General features: G+C 42.5%; 1 protein-coding gene across 1 annotated transcript in view; it reads right to left on the reverse strand.

Moving 5' to 3' along the window:
* LOC138603716 (receptor tyrosine-protein kinase erbB-4-like) overlaps positions 1 to 22,574 on the reverse strand; it is a 268,639-nt gene that overhangs the window by 78,560 nt on the left and 167,505 nt on the right. The window contains exons 4-5 of the mRNA XM_069675611.1: positions 3,818 to 3,952; positions 2,358 to 2,423 (exon numbers count right to left, since the gene is read on the reverse strand). Of these exons, the coding sequence (XP_069531712.1) occupies positions 2,358 to 2,423; positions 3,818 to 3,952 (201 nt within the window). The remainder of the gene's footprint in view (positions 1 to 2,357; positions 2,424 to 3,817; positions 3,953 to 22,574) is intronic.

Here is a 22,574-nt window from a genome sequence, read left to right on the forward strand (position 1 = left end):
TCTGAAGGGGGATATTGAGGTTTTTGATAGATCATAAAAGTTTGACAAGAACCCCACTGATTCATCATATCTGCACTTATACAACGGGTGTTTTCCGCCAAGTGGACCAATTGGCCAAAGACACCTTCCAACTGTGCTGATAATTCCCAGAAAGCCTGGCTTTCCTTGTTTTTATGCCAACTCTTGTGGTATTCAGGGAAATGTTTTTCATTGCAACTCTACTTTAAAGGAAGCAGTATTATTAGCCCTGCAATAACACTTGGATGTGGCTGGTAGCTACTGCACGAAAGTTGCTCCAATACTTGTGCTAAAGAAGGGCCTCCCACACATTGTTGGTACATTAGGAGATGTACCAGCCAGTGAACCAGCAGGAGCTTGAAGCTGAGGCATTAAAAACTGCTGTGCTCACTCTCTGCTGTGTTGGGAACATAATGATGCAGTAGTGAAAAATACAACAAGGCCCAGTGGTCTATTAGTCTGTGAAAAACAGGGCCAGTATCTCTCTAGATCTTTACCACATGAATAGAATAGAAGAGCATCGCTGCAATTATACAGAGAACTATTTTACTCGCTACCCTACTTCCTTTTTTGTCTTGCTATTGTCTCTTTTCATTACTTGTCGTTACATCCCTTTTTTGTTCATTTATATCCCCATAGCTGCTTAACGCTACAACTGTAACACAGTGAAAGCTGGAACTTTAAATTAGTCTAGAAGAAGAAAAAGCTGCTCAGCGCTCACACAGCCAAGAAATAATACATTTGTGTCAATGTTCAGCAATCATTCAGTTAATGCAATGGCTCACTCTTCCTAAACTTCAATGTAGAGTTGCACTGTTGTTCTTAGGCTTCTCCACTCAATGTCAAGTAATGTTTGTTGTTCCCATTTACTCTGAGTGGGACTTGGATATATTGAAATCACCCTGGTGTTCAGTTACAGAGCTTGGGTAGAGATGCTGTCAGCCTAGCTTAACATAAAGACTGAGAGTAGGGGGAAAGCTAGCTTAACTAGCTTAGCTATAAAATGTCTACCATCACCTCGAAATCTCACTATGTAATATGTTTTTTACAGAGTAAGTTATATCAGCTAGCTTGGGTCTGTTCGATGTTTACAAAAAACACCTCTGAAACTTACCACTTCAGAGTAAGATGAGAGTCATTAAGTTTTCAGAGCTTAGTTGAAAAGTTGTTAGCTTAGCTTAGCATAATAAATGAAAGCAGGGAGGATCAGTAAGCTTGGCTCTGATGTTTTAAAAAAAATGCCTACCAACACAAAAACATAAAATCTACTATGTTTAACATTTTTAAATGAAGTGAGATATGAGATATACGTCTGTTTAGCTTAGCTTAGCATAATAAATAAAAGCAGGCGGAATCAGCTAGCTTAACTCTGATGTTTTTAAAAAATGCCTACCAACACAAAAACCTAAAACCTACTTTGTATAACATTTATCAGTGATGTGCGATATGACTCTGTAATTAGCTTAGCTTAGCATAATACATTAAAGCAGGGGGAATCAGCTAGCTTGGCTCTGATGTTTTAAAAAAAATGCCTACCAACACAAAAACATAAAACCTACTATGTATAACATTTTTAAATGATATGAGTCTGTTTAGCTTAGCTTAGCATAATAAATAAAAGCAGGGGGAATCAGCTAGCTTGGCTCTGATGTTTTAAAAAAATGCCTACCAACACAAAAACATAAAATCTACTATTTATAACATTTATCAATGATGTGAGATATGAGCCTGTGTTTAGCTTAGCTTAGCATAATACATTAAAGCAGGGGGAATCAGCTAGCTTGGCTCTGATGTTTTAAAAAAAAAAAAAAGCCTACCAACACAAAAACATAAAACCTTCTATGTTTAACAATTATCAATGAAGTGAGATAATGAGATATCAGTCTGTTTAGCTTAGCTTAGCTTAGCATAGTAAATGAAAGCAGGCAGAATCAGATAGCTTAACTTAAGAGGCTTAAGCAGGCGGAATTAACCATCTTAGCTATGTTCATAGTTTAAAACAATACCTCCCAACTCTCACCAATTATTTACATATTATATTTTGTCTGTTTAATCTGTGAAATATCAAATTTGTCGCTTTAGCTGTTAACCACTGCTAAGCTAAGCTAAGCTAGAAAAACTACCCCCTGGTACCCGCTCTGTACTTAAAAAATAGACATGAGCGGTATCAATCTTCCCATGTCACTTCTGGAAGAAAAATAAATGAGCATAGTTTCCAAAATGTCAAACTGTTCATTAAAGTCAGTATCTATAATGCCCTATTAGTCACACTCTACTTAGCCCTGAGGCTTTCCAGGATCACTCTCGGTGTCAGTGTCTCTTTGTGTGTGCATACTCACGGGTTTGACACTGGTCTTCCTGGTTGCCCCAGCAGCGTCCGTTACATGAGCGATGACAACGCCGGCCTAATGAAAACAGACAGAAACATTGGGACAACTCCTCATCAAACTTTAGATGCAGTTTCGAGACTTAAACTGCCCCCTCACGCATTAAACGCCTAATCGTCCACTAGGGCATGCCCTTAAAACTCCCACGACTAGTAAGAGTGACAGGTCTGTCGAATCTGCTCCGCTCATCCGACAACAGACCTACAGTCACTGTGGCGACTTGTGGCCTGCAGAGAACATAAGCATGAAAGACAGGCTTCTACTCCTTCTGTCGAGCACTCGCACAGGCAAAGTGGGACCTGACAGAGCAGTCAAGGCCTTCATCTGCCAGCAGCCCATCATCTAGACTTAATTGACTATGGGTTAATTACAGAGTAAGTGGAACAGTGCAGCAGATTGTCACCCGGCCCCTTCAACCACTCCCACTGTGGGGTTGTTAATGTTAAATACTAACTACGCCTTGGCAAAGGGCCCCAATTTGGCAACCTCAACTCCCACACGCTCGCTTGTCATTTTTGGGCCCACCTCCTCTGTTCTTTGTTGCTTTTCATCCTCCTCCACCACCGTCAGTGGCATTTAATCAACAAAACAGCACCCGTTTACATATATTGTACTTAAAAGAGCCTTCTTAAAACTTTACTTCGCACAATGTTTGACATGCTACTGATGTCGATGAGTCAACCCCACAAAGTCTTTGCGATTGCCGAGTCCGGAAGCAATGACAATCAGCGTGCCTTTTCATCAAAAAAACTTTCAACATTTCCCCCCCATCTTCAGTCTCTTTACTCGCTGTTTGGCGCCTCAGCTGTCCCTATTGTTCACCCTGACGTGTTTTGATACGGAGGGTCTTTAGAAACTTCTATGCCTTCCTCGTCTCCCTCTTAAAATGAGCAAGAGCCTCATCCAAAGATCTGCAGAAAAGTTTGCGAGAGCCTGCCTTGAACAGCCAGTTCTTGTGACACAGAATGTCCGCCGGGTAGCGACGCCTGTTATGTCCAAAGCATGGGGAGCTGAGGGACTGTGGGGACCACAGAGGAGGGGGGGCAGGGGGAAGTGGGCAGCTTCAAACCAGCTGTCAGCTTCACTGAGATTTAAAAAGAGCACAGCAGACAGCGGCTCCATGGGCTTCGCTGCAGAGCCGCTACCATACCACTACAATGGAAAGGTTCACACGCTGATCTAACACTATGTGATTTCGCTTCCAAATGACCGCCAGGCAAACAGAATGAATAAAAAGGGATAGGGCATGACTGCTACTGGTGGAGTGTGTGTGCTTGTGTTTGTGTGGACTTCTACAGTAACTTGGCATGTGGTTTGCCTTCGCATTTCACAGGAAATGCTGGGGAAAAAAAGTTTGATTTTCATCCAAAGTTACTGGTCCCACTGGTTTCCACCCAACGTGCGGTACTCACATCCGAGGTTGCTGTTGTTGGATGGTACCACCAGCAGCTCTGCCTGGGGGTTCTTGATAATGTCACGCCAATGGATGGTGTCCGCGTGGCACAGGAATTTGTTCTGGTCAACATAAACCCCCCCATTCAGTATCTCTGCACAGAGGGAAAGAAAGGAAAAGACAGGGGGAGAGAAGAAATGAGCACATAGCCACGGATATATGGTACATGTATATGATGGCAGAAAATCAATACTTCAAGGTTGAATCCAATCCTTTTTGTCTCAAAGTACCGCGCCGCATAAGGTGTTCCCTGAAGTGCACCTGAGCATGAAGATAAATGCTATTGACAAATGCACACGGTAATTCAATGCCAGGTCCAAAGGCAATGATGTTTCATAAAGGAGTACTCCAGAAAAAATAAGTTAATGGATTTTACTATATAAACAAAACAGCCTCGCTTTTGAGAGGAGCTCTAAACTGTATGTTGGTATAATTTCCTTATTATGCATCAAGTATTGAATAATCTAATTTAACTTGAGAGTTAGATAATGAGTTTGAATGTCACTGGAAGCCATCGGATACTTGATTAAAATGAAATAGTACACTCAAATCCTCATATAGGGATAGTGTTCTTAAATTAAGCGTTTTATAAATGGAGTCTGGTGTGTGGTTTCTTCCACAGGGAATCCTGCCATAGGTTAAGAGCACAGAGGGTTAAGCTGTATTTACATCTTGCATCTAATTGGCTTCTAATTGCATGGTGGGGAAAAAAAGTGTTTTTTTATTATATTAAAGGGCTCTCTCTGGGCTCACAACAGGCCCAAATCATTGAAGTGATTCAGAGAAAATATGAGATCACAGTTCTCTTGACCTACTCCGCATCCGCTATCAAATTCAGAGCCGGCGCATCAAAGACAAAAGCAGGCCTCTCATGCGGCATTTGCTTAATAGCAGAAATATGTTTCTTTTCAAGGACCAGTGCCCTTAACAGATGCCCGCGCGCGGAGTATGATAATAAATTCTAATCCCCCTCCCTGTTACTAATCCAGGTTTTGGATTTGGACACAGAATGAAATGATGCTGCAGTAATCCCCCCTCCCTAGCTGTGACCCGTGGCAGAAGAGAAACAACAGCCCCCATCAGCGTCTCTTTTTCTCTGGGACACCAAGTGACTGTATTATTTAACCTAGTTGAGGGATTTAGATACAATCAGTCTGCATCTCCATCCCCTTGAATAAGAAGTGCAGCCGGATTCTGCGAAAGTACTTGTCATAATAAATGAAATTTAATAGGAAAAAAGTAACAATGTGGTTCGGATCGGGGCTGGATTAGCCGAAGGTAAAGAAGGGTATTATCTCCCCGGGCAGATTATTAACAGTGTATGAGTTATGCGGATGGTTCAGCATCCGAGAAGCACACGCAGGAAGCTAATCATTACCATCCGACACCCTGATTAAGGAAGTGGGCCTTGGTAGAGACGGGGACATTTATTCAAAGCCCTCTTAGAGGTGACATGGCGCTCCGTCTGCCCGCTGAATGGCCTACAGCCGCGGCTTCATGTAATCATGTTCCCGTCACAATGGACGATTTATCAAGGGTTGCTCTACATTCATGGATGGTGGGGGGGGGAGGGACAGGCTGTGCTTATTCAAATAATGTGGACCACACTGTCAGCATGCTTTGGTGTCATAGTAATGAAATAATCAGCCATCTATGATGCAAGCAACCTCCAAGGTTTCCGACATTTTACAGACGTGCCTCAAATCATCTTGGCACTTTCACCAACAAACAACAGTTTAAGGCACGCTCTGTACACACACCGTGAATAAAAAACGGTCAACTCGGAACAAATAAGGCGTCAAGACCACAAGCTTTACACACCCACAGTCTCACAAAGCCAGCAATTTTCATTTCAATAAGTGAAGTCTGGCCAAGGTTCAGATCAGGGATTTGTTTGGGACAGCCATCTTTTCAACATGGCTGAACACTTGATGATGGATAAGAGGTCTCCCTTGCCCTGCAATTAACTCCTACTACATCTGTGTGAAAGAACACACCACTTGCTGGACGGTATTTGGATTTAATCTTAATACTGGAAAAACATGCTACTCTGGACTCGAGCCTGGCAGTGTCTATCTACCATCACCTTGGCAGAGTTTTAGAGAAATGTTTCCACTAAAACTTCAATCAAATATCAGGTCAGTAAAAGTCTAAATTATTTCTGAGGGGGGCGTGAATGTTTGTACAAATTTTCACGGCAATCCATCCAGTTGTTATCCTGGCATTTACTCCTAACTGCTCGACATTAATGGCAATGCTTCCTTTAGATGGCGAGAAATTCAACTGGATACGGTACAACTTTGACCTGAGGGTGGAGCTACAGATAAAGTCAGAGGTACACCAAAGTTGGGAGGACGAATCCTCTAGGCAATGTGGAAAAATGTACCAAATTCCATACCAATCCATGTAATCGCTTTTGAGATATAAACGTCTAGACCAAAGTGATGGACCAACCAACCAACTGGTCAGTATTGCCATCCTCATCTCCAAACCACACCAAAAAGTTCTTGGCAAAGTGCTTTAAACAAGGACAACTGGACTATATTGTATAAAACTAAAAAGAAAACCAACAGGGAAGTGTTTTTCCCAAAGAAGGACCAGTTTTCATACTCCCAGCTAACTGAGTAAGTTCCATTTTCAAGATGCTTTGATCAAGATTTGCTTAAATTTCTCTCTTGTCCATCTACAGTCCGGCTGTGTGACATAAGTATATAAGTGACCCCCTAGGAGGGAAGAAGCAAGCAAACTACATTTGACATTTTTAAAAATAAAACTTTAAGGAATGACAAAGTAAGAACCCAAACATTCTCTAGGACATTTTTGAGGTAATAATTCCTACATTTCGATCCCTCAAGGTTTGACAGATACCATCCATTTTGCTATTTTATGGAGAGCCGTCTTCCTGATCAACCCGCCCAGTCCCGTCCCAAATGCTCTTTTAAGTGCCCATGTCCAGATTCGCCCAACTCTATGCGAGACAAATCACCACCTCTGCTGTCCGTCCGGGCTGGGGCACTAACTCTTCGAGCGCGATGACAAGCCGGTATCGGGTGGTCATTCATTATCGTGCGACAGTCTTGCGCCACCGCCTACCCCTCCTCCCCGCTCCTCTCTGGCACCCCCTCCCAACCCCCTTTTCTGTTCTTCGATCTTTCCATCAGGATGGGAGATCTACAGCCGACCATCCGCCCCCTCCACCCAATCCCCTCACCATCCACACTGCTGTGAATTACGAGGTAGTCATAAAAGCTATTGTCCTGCATCAGAGGAAGGAGGGAGGGAGAGATGGGGAGGGTAGTGGGAGACGTAGAGAACAAAGCTAGAGAGAAGAGGTCATTGCTCAGGCAGACAAAATTAATAAGGATAAAAATGCTATAATTCCCAAACCTTTTTTTATAAATAGACTACATAATTTTACCGGCACTGCTCTGTAATCCGGATGTACTGTAATGTTCTGGTGATTCGTCTGCAAAAAGCTTTTTGAGTCGCAACTCAACTCTTTCCTGGAAAACATCCTTTGCTTAACGGGAAGTGGTGCGGCCACTACATTTGCAATTGGGATTGCCAAAATGTCGACCCAGCAAGGGCCTCGACTGAACTCCATAGGGATCCGGTCTGTAAGGGCCATTTTTGTGGACTTTAATAGAGTCTTCTTTGGGAGCAAGCTTCTTTAAACCTCAAATGACAAGAGGAAAATTGCAAAACAGATGGAAACCTAAATATATCCTCTCCGCGGTCCATCAAGTTTTGGGTTTTACAGGACTGAACCAGTTAATAAGAGCAAGCAGCTGTTTATCCTAATGCACCCAACTCTATTTACTATCCAATTTTCAAGCCAATTCCAGGAAATCTTTTTAATCATTCACCACCATTCGGATGGAAATTTGCCTGCTTTTAATTCCGACGAATAATTCCCCGATTCCAACAAGCGCACTGCAGGGCAACATGATTCCAAAACCGTTCCGCAGATTCTAATGGTTTTTCCAATTAGAACTTTATGGAACACAAATAAAACAACTGTGGAAAAAAAGCTGCCATTAAACATGATAAATTAACTAATTAAAGAGCGAAACGCTGGTCTGGAATTAACGGCGTAACACTTGAGGAAACCCGATAATGCTGCGGAACGGGATACGGAAGTAACCTTTTCACATCCACTGCTTAACATTTATATTTAACATTTTGCTTTAATTCTCTTAATATCGCCCATAGAACAACAGTAGGACCAGAAAAGGCTTTAATATCTCCATTGGCGCTAGAAGCACCAAGGAGTGCAAAGATGGAGTCAGACAATGTTCTTGTGACTCCCTCAGGGCTACAAAAAGAAATAAAAGTGGTTTTGGCAGGTGACAACTCAAGGTAAAAGCAAAATTAGGTATGTGGTATAGGTTTCTTGGGATTATTTATTTGTATTGCTGTCACACCCACTCAGAACAGAGAAGAGGCCAATCAGTGCACAGATTGTTAAGGAAGTAAAAATGATCCCTGCGCCGGGCCGCCTTAGCAAGCCAATTAAGTTCATTTTACTGTCGTTCAGCGGAGCGAAGAGCCCCTATTTTGAAGTAGTTTCCAGGCAATGATGGCCCCAGCACCAATCAGCGGTCATAGCTCTATAGGGAGCCTACTGATGAGCTTTCATCAGCGCTGCTAGCCACTTGTCCCACATCTCTTTCTCTCCCTAATTATGCTGATGAATAAGGCCGTAATAGTGATCCGTCCTCGACTGATGAGTCCATGAGTTTGCCGTTATTGTCTTGTCTCGGGGGCGGGCGTGTCGCGAATCACACAACTCAAGCGGAGTGCGTCCGGGGCCGACCGCTCTGCTCTTTTTTATTAGGATCATCGCTCCATCCTTATCGTCCGCCACCCACCCCTCAGACCCACCCGTCCCCTCCCTGCACTTTCTCACTCCGGTGATGGGCCGACTTGCTGAGCACGGAGAACAGAGAAATGGAGATGATCACTCTTTCTTTCCACAGTCGGGTGCGCTCTTTTTTCTATTTTTTTTCTTCTTCTTCTTCACATCCAAGCAGAGAAAAGCCCTTAAATGTGCATGCAAACATAAAAAAAGATGGCAGACAAATATAACGTTTAGCCAAGTACCTCTAAAATTCTCAAGTGAATGTGTAAAGTGCTGCACAGACATGGAAAATCCCTATGATAAACACCGCCTGTCCGACAGCAAAAAGCATCTTGAAGCTCTGTTGCATCGGGTCGACAAAGCCTTGCATTTGTAGGCAGAGCTGGAGAGTTAAGCCGAGGCTTTACCCTCTTAAATGCCAATTAATCACTCAGAGCTTCACAGAAGAGTAACGCAGAGCGCCCCAAGGGAAGCAACTTGAATTTTTTTTTCTAAATAAAAAAACGAGGCAGAACGCACCTTCTCTATAGTGATTCAAGTAAGATCAAAGGCAGTGCCGTTAATGAGAAGTCATTAAAAAGTTCATGTTTTCCCAGATACACGAACATATGTTTGTATTAACCTCAAATTTAGAGGCGTTATTTGAAACAAGCTTGTAAGACGCTAAACTCAACGCTTGTTTGTTTCACATTAAAAGCCTTTTCAAGTACACACATACATGAACACAGATGTGGGCTTTATCTACCCTGCTATATTTGTATCATTGCTCATATTAAGTAAGATGCCCTTGTTATTGAATCTGCCATAAATCTTAGAATTTCCTGCTCCTGTATTTCACATGAAAAGCCTTTTCAAATGCTTCTTCATGGCTCACATAACCTTCTCTTTGTGGGCTTTCAGAGATTCCACACACTCCAATCTCTGTGCTGCATTTAATGAAGAAGCTTTTACTCATAGGAGCTGTTGCTTGTTGGTCATACAAGACCGATGAATGATAAAGGAGCACTTACATGTCCACTACACTTACACAGTCCTGTAATTAGCCCCAGTATAAAACATCTTTTCTTTCCCTTCAAAGGCTCTGACTCTATAGGTAGGGTGACCATATTTTTAAACCTCCAAATATGGACATTTGATCCGCAAACCCACATGTATGCGCAAATGAAAAAACATGTCTCCCAAGATCAACCGAAACATTAGGCCTGTTTGCAAAGTGTAATTATTTAACACCAGTAAACACAAAACAATTCATTCTAGAAATGAAGAATCTGTAGAAAGGGACGTGGATTTTAGGGATAGCAAGTGTTCTGGTTTCCGTTTGTAGTACGCTTGTAGTCCGAGTAATATTGACCAATCACGTATCAGCAGGCTGCGACATATGCAGGAAAAACAGTCTGTGTGCTTCTTATTAATCTCTATAAACAGATGTCTGTATGTAAGTTCAGCCAACAATCCGCACTAGATCTAAAATTCAACTTGAGATAAATTCCCATGACGCTGTGTCACAAAATCAGCGTTCAGATTTCCCGACCTCCTTGAAGGCATCATCAGATGATCGATCCGACCTCCGTTCAACAAACGAGCACTTTGCAAGTAGTTTTCTTCTCCTATTGAGGACAGACCTAACAAAGCTTCATGTTGACTTTTTACTGATCTGCATCATGGTGTTGAAATTTCGGCAAAGGTGAGACCCGTTAATTAAAGTCAGTCACAGGAAAAGCCGGTTCTTTTTCTGCAAACAATGCAGCACGTGGAAAAGGAAGTCTTGAGGTAGGCCTGGAAATACATTGAGGCCAAAGTAACTTAAACAGATATATGAAAACATAAAAATGGCATGACAGTTTGCCTGCCTGATGTTGTGCAGCAGGTCCTGTCAGTTTGATAAGATGGGCAAGCGAAGCAACAGCCGCACACCGATTGATTGACACATGTACAAACAAATGACTATTGAACTTTGGCTGGTGGTGCTTAGTGATGATTTCTATTGGTTACAACAGCAACAGCCTTGGCAACGACATTGATTGAAATATACAGACAAATCAGTGTTGAAAGCACGGTGCATCGTTACTATTTCAATTGGTCAAAACCAGGACAGGGCCTGTTCAAAACCAGGACATATTAGTGTTTTAGAGATATTTGTCGGTACTCGGAACACGGAGCTTCAAATCGTGACGTAGGGCCTATAGGGAATCTTCCAGAACCCAAAGAAGCCGGTTAGTTATAAGCAGAAAATGTTAGCTTTTTGAGGCTTGTAGTGTGAAATATCAGAAGGAAATGATGCGTTTCACTGACTTTAGCTTAGCGCAGAAAAAGAATATGAGCTAATTTTAACAGATTGGAATTAATTAGTGACTAAAACATCTTTAAATTACTATTACAGGCGTTTATACTCACAGGAAGCTTACAGTACCCAAAAAAGCCAGTTCGTCAAGTTAAAAGCTGAAAATGTCAGCTTTTTGAGGCTTTTAATGTGAAATATCAGCAGGAAATGATGCGTTTCACTGACTTTAGCTTGGCGCAGAAACAGCATATGACCTAATTTTAACAGATTGGAATTAATTAGTGAATAAAACATTTTTACATTCCTTTCACAGGCTCTTACTCCGAAAGGACTCTTCCAGTAGCCAAAGAAGCCAGTTAGCCAAGTTAAAGCTTAGCTTTTTGAGGCTTTTAATGTGAAATATCAGCAGGAAATGATGCGTTTCTCTGACTTAAGCTTAGCGCAGAAACAAAAAAGAAGCTCATTTTAACCAAATGGAATAAATTAGTGAAGAAAAACGAGTATTTGGTGCTAACGCTAATGCTAAAGCTAACTGATGTCAGCCAAGCAACAACACGTTTTTTTCTTAACATGGCCTTTGTAGGAGATCATTAGAAGGCATTAATTGTAGACTGGCTTTTAATTGACAACTTACAGTGTGTGTTTAAGCCCTTTGCTGTCATTTACATGCATTAGCTCCTGGTGCTCAGAAGCGGCCTCTGACACAGCGCAGACAGCTGCCATGACAGAAGGTGCCGAAGTGGGTAGTGAAACAAATTGCCTTCATTTTCGTGGAGTGCAACGTCTTCGGGGAACGCCAGTGTACGTTAAACCAACTGAAAGTGCAACAAATCTTCGCCTCTGGAAAATAATGTCTCGCATGAGAGCAAAGTTGGAGAAACGGGGAGATTGTGTTCAAGTTTTTGCTACTTTTTCAGTTTCCCTCAGATGATATTATGTGTAGGATAAGTTAGACAGTATGAGTAAAAAAAAAAAGGTTGGCATGAACTAACAAAGAGTAAAAATAACACAGAAGTTCCCTTGCGCTAAGCCGACCAGCCTCCGAACTAGGGTTTTCGCAAAGTACTTTGAACTTCACACACACATACGAGGCAACAGGAGAGCGCTGCAACGGGATCAGACGATCCGGGGGAAACAATAAAGCGGCAAGTTCCCCACGCTAGTGTAGAAGTCTCTTTCATCTTATGGCTGGAATGCCCACAATATGCTGTCTTGAATGAACTGCACTGGGAAAGAAAAAGAACAAAGAGACTCGTACGGAAGACACATGCAAGTTTATGGGATCTCTGAGGAAGGAGCAGAAGTTTACATGAATGGGAAGCTAATTACTACACTGTAGGTGCATGTTGGTGTGTGAGGGTCAAAGTGCGTGTGGTTGTGCGCGTCCAAAAAGTAACTAGTTTGTAATTAAAATTTAGTTGTGGATTTCTCTCTCCAGCCAATTTACAGTCAGGCGAAGAAACCCTGCAATTTGAGGTAAACACAGGACTGGACTAAAACAAGCACGACCGTCCCACAGAGGTTTACTCAGTGTGTAATTGTGAAACACTCCGATGGTACAGTGCCTCCGAGCATGTTTATTCTAAAGACGGAGGGGAAAAAAAACAACAGAGGCTGTTGAGAAAGTAGCTACTTAAGTGAAAACGACTGTTCAACTCCCATGAATAACTGTTAAAGTCTCCAGACTGCAAACAAGCCACCGGTAGATAAATGGCTGCAGATCGGCGAGGTAATGGAGACAGAAAACGGCAACAAGTTAGCCTCGAGGCACGAAAAGGAAAGAATCAGCAAAAAATAAAAAGGGGTTTGGTTGGTGCGGCGAGTGTCCAAAATAAAATGGAAAGCGCGAAGTGGGAATAAAGCATTTCTTTCCAGTAGGGGAAACATCTTCCTCCTGCACATTTTTATAAAGAGCTGCATTATTCACACACCTAAAAAGCTGTCAAAGGCGTGTGCGCTGTGTTTTATAAACGATACGACGTACGAGCAAATCCACAGCGGCTCCCAGGGCCTCTGACTTGAGGAGAACTTATCTGATCTTCACGGCAAGGCGGAGGTGGGTCTCCAGAGTCCCGTTCCCCCCCCCACTTCTCCATTATTAGCTCTGCCAGCCAAAGAGATATTGTGCTCGGTGACAAATGTGAGAGGAGCGCTAGGGCGCAGACAGTGCGGGGGAGGTCCCCTCCATCTCCCCCCTCCCCTCCCACAATCCAGAGCGCTGCTGCCGTGTCCTCCCTGATAACCATAATTGTGTTTTAAAGCCCCTGATTAAATTTCGCAGTCTCGAATGATATTGTTTTGCGATGAATCCTTATGAAAAACGCTTCACATTAGGAGATTATGGAAGCTGTGGAGGTGCTGGAGGAGGTGGAGGCGGAGATGACACTATTTTTTTTTTCACTTCTAAAGCTTCAATGGATGCTAAATGAATCCCTGCCATCGCTCTTCTTCTTCTCCTCAACCCACTCTTGCTCCACCCGTGTGTCACGCTCGCTCTCCCATCTTATTACCACACATACAGACATAAACACTTCCTTTCTACTTTGGTTAGGTTCCTCACTTTTTTTTCCTTTCCAGCCACAGGCGCCAAAGTCAGAAACTCAGACTTAAACCACTGGACACCCAAACCAACAATAGCACTCTAACTATGGAATTTTTAAAAAAATATTGTCATTTAAGCTTCTATAAACTTTCCTATAATTGGGTTTGAATTAAGCGTGGTAAAGTTTGGATATTAATTATCACTTGAACAGTCACACGCTAGTTATTTGTCAGCTTACACCAAGCATTAGCGTTAGCCAAAGGATTAAGTACAGTTAGTTGACAAATGAGGTTGTTGTTGTTGCGCATTAGCAAAGAGGCTCAGTTCCGTATATAATAGTTTAGCACTAGCTAACGCTACAGCGCGAACAATTAGCATTGAATTAATAGTTTTGAGAACAAATAGGGGCATCCCAGTGAGCATAGCATGTGTCTGCTAACTGCTAACTGTGATATAGCTAGCATGGTAAAGCTCGGATACAAATTATGTAATTTATTCTGTGCTATCACTTGAACAGTCACACGCTAGCTAGTTGGTAGTTTACACCCGACGTTAGTGTTAGCCCAATAAGGGCTAAGTATTGACGACTGCAGCTGTCTATTTTCTGCCACAGATGTTGAGTGTTAGCAAAGAAGTTTAGTTCTGTAATAGTTTAGCACAGAGCAAACATTTAGCATTGAATTCATAGCTTAGGGAACAAACAAGGGCAACCCAGCAAGTGTTGTATGTGTATGCTAACTGTTAACTATGCTATAGCTAGCAAATCATTATGTAACTCACAATTCAGTGAACAATTGAAATTAATATTGGGTTGAATTAAGCATGGATACAAATTATGTAATCGGATACAAATTATATAATTTATTCTGTGCTATCACTTGAACAGTCACACGTTAGCTAGTTGGTAGTTTACACCCAGCGTTAGCATTAGCCCAAGGGCTAAGTATTGACGATTGCCGTTGTTGAGTGTCGACTGCAGCTGTCTATTTTCTGCGACAGATGTTGAGTGTTAGCAAAGAAGTTTAGTTCTGTTATAGTTTAGCACAGAGCTAACATTTAGTAGCTTAGGGAACAAACAGGGGCAACCCAGCGAGTGTTGCATGTGTATGCTAACTATTAACTATGCTAGCAAAGCATTTTGTAACTTACAATTCAGTCTACAATTGAAATGAATATTGCTATGACCCAAATACTATGCATGACGTTGATTGTCACATGCACCATTTGTGGTGGTGGAGTCGGAGAGGTGTCAACTAAAATATGATTGGCCACACCCACACAGTCTTGGATGGTCCAAACAGCAAAAGATTTTTGTGGATGCTTAATAAGACTCTAAACTTTGATGTCATAGATACATTACTTTTATAAGAACAGAGGCTTTCTCAACCAAATAAAAGGATAGAAAAAGAGTGAATCTCTGAACTTATACTTGTGCCATAACTTTACAATCATAATGTACGTCTTGCATCCGAGTGTAAAAATACCTCAAGGGGGATGCAGATTTTTTTTCTATTTTTTTTTTTAGAGGTGACACAAAATGCAATCAGGGCGAATGAGAAGCCGGCAAATTCAATAATGGAGGCAAATGAAAATGGAACTGGAGTCTCTGCACTTAAGGCAGGATGGGCTCACAGCCCTAATAAGCCCCTCTTCTGTCACCGCTTCCCTGCATCTAAATTAACCAGAGGCCCTCCAATCAGCACGGGCAAACAAAAGAGCCAGCCAAAGAGATGAGAGTGCCGCTGAATGCTAATCATGGTAACAAACGACAGCAGTGGACGTCAGTGATCAGCTGAGTGTGTGTATGTGTGGGTGGGGGGATTAGTAGGGAATGTAGTTGTAACAACCAACTATAAGAAGTTTGTTAAGAAGAAACTAAATTAGAGTTTCTTTTTATTAAAGGAACAGTGCGTAAGATTTTGGGGGAAGCATTGGCAGAAACAAATCTGCTTTCATTTGTGTGTAGTCACCTGATAGTGCTGGGTTTACATAACCTTACAATAGGCCCTTTATATCTACAGTTTTGACTAGTCCCACCTAACTGTGTTAGGAGTTTTGGTTCCTACACCCAATCAAAATACAACCATTTTTCAAAACGAACCACAAATTTGGTTATGTTTTGGACAAGATCTTGGTTTGGGTTCAAATATAAAGTCTTTATATTTTTTTTACAATGGAAAACCAATGGGTAGAAGTTCTATGTTTCACCGTTGGCCTTCTTAGCCAATCATAGCACAGTAGGGCGTGGCTTTAGTTCGCTATATTGGGGAAAAGAACAAAGTGGGTCTTCTTCTTGGATGTATTATCAACACCCGGGTAAGGCGTTACAGCAAGGCCTTTCTTCTAATTTTGCCCGGTGGCCACTCGAGGTATTGCAGCAAAATATATGCCCTGTGGCCCAAAAACGATAGACCACCATCATAGAAGAGACACCCATAAAACTCTTGATGGGACAGGAGAGGAATCGAATGTTTCATTAATGGAAGTTTTGTATTTGTGAAAGTTTCTTGAGGGAAGACTACCATTATTATTGGGCTCAATAGGTGTCGTGTTTGGGCCTGGAATCCAGGTCTTAATAATACATCCATGAACCACTTTCTCAAAGTCTGCCATGTTGTCCTGCCATGTTTCTAAAGTGGCCCAGAGAGAACAAACCAAACGATGGCTCTGCTAGATGAGGCCCATCACTGCAATGTTATGTTTGGGAACTTGAAATCAATTAAAATCACAAGCTCAAAAAAACCCCCCCGCAAATCTGCAAAAAAGTACTTTCTTTACCAGTCATGTGTTTTTGAAGTTTCACTGAGCTTTAATAGGTCTCAGTGACCCAGAGGTCAAGAAACTCACTCATCAAATAAATTGCCAGGTTGAGCCTCAAAGAAACAAACAACCGCAGAATTGCTGCCCCGTGTTGTTTTTCCTGCACTGCAGTGATGGGTTGTTTTACAGTGGAGTTACCCTGACAGTCAGTCCGCTTGCTGCTCTGTTATTGTGCTGGAAATAGTGTTTTGGTACAATTGCCCAAGCCGAGAACATCAAACTAAAATTTAGAGGGCACTATGAATGGACCATAGGGGAGCCATCAAGACAGTAAAACTGCTGAGCTGCTTCGATCATAACTTGAAATGTAGCCTATTATTAAATGTCCACTCTTGAGTCAGGAAGCCAAAATAAGCTTCCTTCAGAGCTTTAAAGTGTGTGCTCCAACACCTGCAGTGCACAAGCACATACACTGCCTGTCTGACTAGCATTCTGTAATCCAAGTCGGCCTTATTACATATTTTCATTGAGCAGAATATTTAAGAATAGTCAGAAACAGAGCGAGCCCCCTGCATTAAAATTGACACCTACAATGGGCTAAATGGGCAATTTGTCATTTCCTGGCACAGAGCTCCTGCACTCATCTCTCCAGTCGGGTAATTTAAGCCACACTGACATGGACACACACACTAGCAAATCAACTGTGACCAGCAAATTGCCTCCATCTGGTTCCACAGTATATTTAGAGTGAGGTTTTCTGAGCCAGTCCGGCGCGACTCCCGGACTCTACCTTTGGCTTATGTGTCTTTATCCACTGATGCTCTGGATGGACCCATTTATTGGTGATAATGATTCGCTGTGCTGGAGACTCTAATGGATTTGCATTTGGGAGTGGAAGTTACACGACTAAGACTTTAAGAGGGGCACTCAAAAAAACATAATGGACCCAAAAATGTAATTAAAACGTGCCAATGTCAAGCAGCTTAAAGACGTCAGAGCATACAAATGTGTTGGGATTGTAGCGCGTGCCTCACGGTGAGTCATACAGGAAGCTACTTTTGTCAGACAAATCTTCCAATTGTTAAAATGTCAGCCTGAAAATCCTTGTGTGGTTTAAAATGGTTTTTATAACCACATGTGGTCAACGTTTGTTTCAAAGACTGTTGGTGCGTATAGCTTGGGACGCGGTAGTTTGGTCACAAGTAATTCTAATCTCCCAAATAATGAATGGCAATTGAGTTTGATAACATTCGTCATGATTTCCAAGGACTACTGAATCAAAACGCTGAGTCATTCAGCCTCATTTCCAGCAGGAGTCATAGCACTCGTAATGGACATTGAAGTTTGAGCTTCTGTTGTCTCGACCGCAATAAGGGTAAAGTGTGTCTGACGCCAACTTTACCAGCGCAACTGTGGCTACTGGCAACATTGTATGGGCTTTAAGTGGCTTGCTGTTCAGGCCTCTAATAAGCCTAAAACTTTGTTTATCAGGATGGACTGAAATGATTGGATGCTTCATCTGTTGGGCAGGTAGCTTTGGCATTTTAACCGTCAGAAACTCTCAAAATCCATCTTACTTTTGCTGGTTTCTCCAACGTTACCAACCTCCTAGCTTTAACGCCAGTTAGGTTGCCCTGAAACGAGCTGTTAAGATCGAGCGTCAACTTCTTTTGCTACAGCTTTCACGTCCCAACATCCTGGCCTTCAATCTGAACCGTATATTGAGTCTACAGCAATGAAAGACACTTTCCAGATATCCATTGCAATTAAGGTGGTGTACTTCCTGTTAGCCATCAATGCTATCACTCGCTAGTAAAACATGCTGCAACTGCATTTCATTTAGCATGTCACATATGCTAACTCCAGTTCTGGACATTCAGCACTGGCTTTGGGAGTTGGTCATTAAGGTTCAGAAGCAGCTTTCTTACATGTTATGTTACACAGTAGTGTGGAGTAGCAGCCATTATATTGCACTGGGGGTTCTGTTCTAGCTTAGTTAGCTAGGGTCAGCTTACTCTGACCTGCAGAACACGGAGTGTCAGCCAGTGGAAGTGAACCCTTACATCAAAGCATAGAGCACAGGGCAGCAGACACACTGCCCTAGGGGACTATTACCATTCCATTAGAGATCATTTTGCCCTCCTTGCAGACGTGCCACAGCCACTAATGGAGACAAACCCCAAGCCCCTTGGGTCTTGTTGTCAGAGGGTTTAAACAAAAAAAAACAACACAACGTCCGCATAGTGCTGACAGCACAACACAGATAAAACTGAGCACAGGCATGGCATTACAATGACTTCTGGGCGTAAGAGTGTGAAAAGAAAGGGAAATTGGAAATAAAGGGATGAAAATGAACGGTGGTGTCAGACATGGCGTCCCATTGTGTGTCTGCATGTCAATGAATGTCACCACTACATGGGCTTTGCTGTGCTGAGACACGGAGCAACAATTGGTGGGGTTTTACTGGGCTTTGTATTCTCAAAGTGGCAAAGATAATTCTCTCATAGCCTGTCACGACTGAAAAAGCAGTAAATCCACAGTCTGTAATTATGTTAAAATCTGTAACAAGGTTAAAGAAATCATTAAATACTGATAAAAATGCTAGAAAGTCATTTGTTTTACATGAACTAACTCATTCTTTAATGTAGAATTGAAACAGCAGTGGAGTTGATCTGTGATCCGCAAAGTGGTCTCAATCTGAAAGCCTGAGATCGATTGCTTCTGTCTCCACGCACAATCCTAAGGTTACGTACGGTACTTCCTCATTCGACTCGTGATTATTTCTCCCGCTTTTTCAGGTATGTTGTGGATTTTAAACAGAGACACTTGGCTGTAATAAATTACGAACATGTGAAGAGTGCATGTTGAGGAAGTTAAGGTTAAGTTTAGCAGAGAGTGGTAAGCATGTGTACGAGCAGAGCCCCTGCTCGGTTGCAAGGGAAACCCTGTAGCCGTTTCGAATGCTGACAGTGACTTCACATTCACACTGTTATCCGTATGTTTGATGCCCTTTAGCGTCTATGCTATAAAAGTTCATATTTCTCAAATGTCTCTGCAGATCAGTGAGTTGCGTTTCATTTCATAACTCTGGAGTGTTTTTTTGTTTTCAGAAAGTAATGCGGATGCTGTGGTGTTTCAACACTCCGAGAAAAAAACGGGTTAAAGATGAAAGAAAAAAAGCAAAACTTTATTTCACAAGCAGACTGAAGGGCTCTCTCGCTTTGCACATCCACGACTGCAGCATTTTCTGTGCTAGCAAAGCAGCGTTTGAAGCTGGGAGATATGTTTTAATCATTTGCCGCCTTAATGATGACACTGGATTCATTATTAATGGGCCCCATCCCTCCACTCTCCCTCTTCCTCATAACAGTCCGGAGTCAGAGTGGGTATTAGCATTAGCCGCTTTTGCTGTATTTGATCTTTCTGTAATTACACCACTTTTTGGAGATCACACCACGAGCCTTATGTTAAATAAAGCGGCGTTGGAAGTCATTTTTTTCCCCCCATACAAATTCAAAACACAATCACGATGGTTCCTTTTCCCCTCTGTTTCTTTTTCATTTGAGAGTTGAACACGAGGGGGGAAAAGTTGAAGTTTGAGATGGATGCGTAAAAAGGCAACATCAGCCTGTCTGGCGTTCATGCGAGCTGCAGTGCTGTAGGATTCTCCTTTAAGGTGTGTGCCCTTTTTATCAAATAGAGTATAACATCTTTGATGTGCTGGATCTTTATACTCACTCCCACTGAGGGGATTTACTGTATGGATCAAATCCAGCCTTTATGACACTTCTGAATTGAACACTTAAGAAAAAAAGTTGGTTATTCTCAGTAGGCAGAGGACTTTTTACATTTCCGTTTCTCAGAAAATTCAACATTTGCTTAAGAAAATTGGTGCAGCTAAATCGAACCATGTTGAATCTATGCCTATCTACATGACTGTATGCAGTGACACTGTTGGAGATAGCAGTGTAAGCTGCTCACATTTCTTTTGATTCCCTCCCATCATCCCTCTGCAAAGAAAAATCCCCATTTGTTTTGCTGATCTAGCTGAGCGGAGTGAAACTGCTTGCGAACTGCTAAATCAATAGTCATGCTCTAAAAATGAAGATGCACATGGGGTTAATTATAATGAAGTCTATTAATCAATTCGTCGCAGCAGCAGCAACTGCTGTTGGTAATTTGCTAAATGCGTTCAAAAATACTCACAAAAATGCTGCAATTAGCGTGACAGCAGCAGTGCGTTATAAGCTTTAAATTAGGGGAGGTTTGGGTTTTTGCCAGGTTAGGAAGCCACGGTAGTGTCACGACAGTCCCAGCGAGCCTTGAGTAAGCAAAACAGGTGAGAAAGGCAAAGAGATTTTAGAAGAAAGACAGGGGATTGCAGAATTGGTGCTTAGCTTTCTGCACACGAGCATAGGGGGGGGCATTGCTGCCAGATGGGAAGTGCGAGTCGGAGCTCTCTTTGGGGCACACTGAGCCATTTGGCGCCAACCCAAATGGGTAATTTCACACGGCAGAAAAAATGATGTCAAAAAAGGCTCAGAAAACAAAGCAAAACTTAAGCAAAGAATGCGAGGGGAATCTGGATCTGAAAGCCTTACATACATCAGCTCATCAGCTCGGAGAGTCGAATGGTGGGTATTACACATCATTGCCGCGCAGCAGGGGGTAATTAACACTGCAGCGACTGGCGAGGCATGTTATGTGTATGCACACAGCTCATGTGGCTGTTGATGCATGTGATGTGTATAGGTTATTAAGGCTTACACGAGCTGCAGGGGCATCACAGGGTGAAGCTGAACAAGTCGATATCAGAGGGGTTCCTTTAACACAGATTACTATAACCCCGCTACTATAAAGACCGCACAGCTGTATGCATACCGACTCCGCAGCCAAATTGAATTCCACGCTTTCTGTGAGCTCCCACTGTGCGGCGAATCCACAGTGGGATAAAGTTACAGTGAAGCTGTTGTTTAATGTATTGTGTGCAGTGGGAAACGCTGAAGCCATTCGCACAGAGGCACGTACGAACTTCCCCTCAGGATATGGTGGTAGGCTGCGAAATGAATTACAAATAAGTACATTTCATCATACATGAATTTAAGCAAATGTGCACGGTAGCTTCATCGTTAGGAAGGGAGAATCATCTGCTGGCTTAATTGGGAGCTTATTTAATAGAGCGAATTCACGGTAAGTTCCTTTTTGTGCCAGGCTGAGGAGTGGAGGGAATCAAGGGGAACAGCTCTGATACATATGCATGGTTGGATCGGGCTTAATTGCAGTGTTGGGGTGCGCTGGGATCAGATGGTATGGACGAAAGGCTAGTGATTTGAGGCATCCACCCTGAGTGTGTGCTGAAACAGGAGATGTGTGGAGTGCCAGTCAGACAGGCAGGCAGGCAGGGGGGCCAGTGGAGAGCCGGAATCACAGCGGTAAAGCTGAGGTAAATTCTGCCTCTGAGGATCAACACTGTCTCAAAAAGTTTCTCGAAATAAGAGGAGTTTGAAGATGTAGATTATGCATTGTGGGCATAAATAATGCAAGGACTACCTTACTGCAACCAGAAAGGATTCTTTTGAAGATACGTATAGATCTTATTTATTCCACCGTGCCTTCCAGTTGCGTTAAGAAAAACATCCCGTCTTTCCATAGAATCTTCCGCCTGTAGGCCATTCTATAAAGCACGGAAACATTGGTCCGATAACCGAATCATTGCCTCATTCCTACAAGTTTATGAAGGACACTGATCAAGCAACACTGTCCCCACAAAGGAACCAGAATATCCTGAAGTAAAGGTGTGAAACCTGAGCTGAAAATGAAAGAAAGCCCTCAATTAGAAGACCACCAAGAATTCTGCACAAACTTTGACGATGATCATTTCGAACCAAAATTTTAAGTCTCTGGTTTGCAGAAAACAAAGGATTCTTTGATGCAGTTTGAAGAGTAGCTGTAATGCACAAGTCATGAGTCAACCATGGTGGAAAGAAAGACACGGAAAAACAGAAAACAGTTACCTATCATGCGTCAGACAGAGATAAAGGTCCACTTAGACCTCCCCTTTATTCGCAGGGGTCGTCCAAATGGAAGGCCTCCTACTGCTTTACCGGCTTAGGGTGTCAGCATGCCCTTAAAACTCCCAGGAGTCCTTTATCACCGTGTTCAGACTCCATAAAACGCTGCTTATTACACTAAATCTGTCATGTGCTTTAATATGGATCACTATTTGAACCCTCACCATCAATCACAAAAACACTACGGCAAAGTCAATGGCA

Source organism: Semicossyphus pulcher, unplaced genomic scaffold (assembly GCF_022749685.1).
Source record: "Semicossyphus pulcher isolate SPU_LCO1_2020_fin unplaced genomic scaffold, fSemPul1.0.p SCAF_24, whole genome shotgun sequence".
In the NCBI taxonomy this organism is placed as follows: Eukaryota; Metazoa; Chordata; class Actinopteri; order Labriformes; family Labridae; genus Semicossyphus; species Semicossyphus pulcher.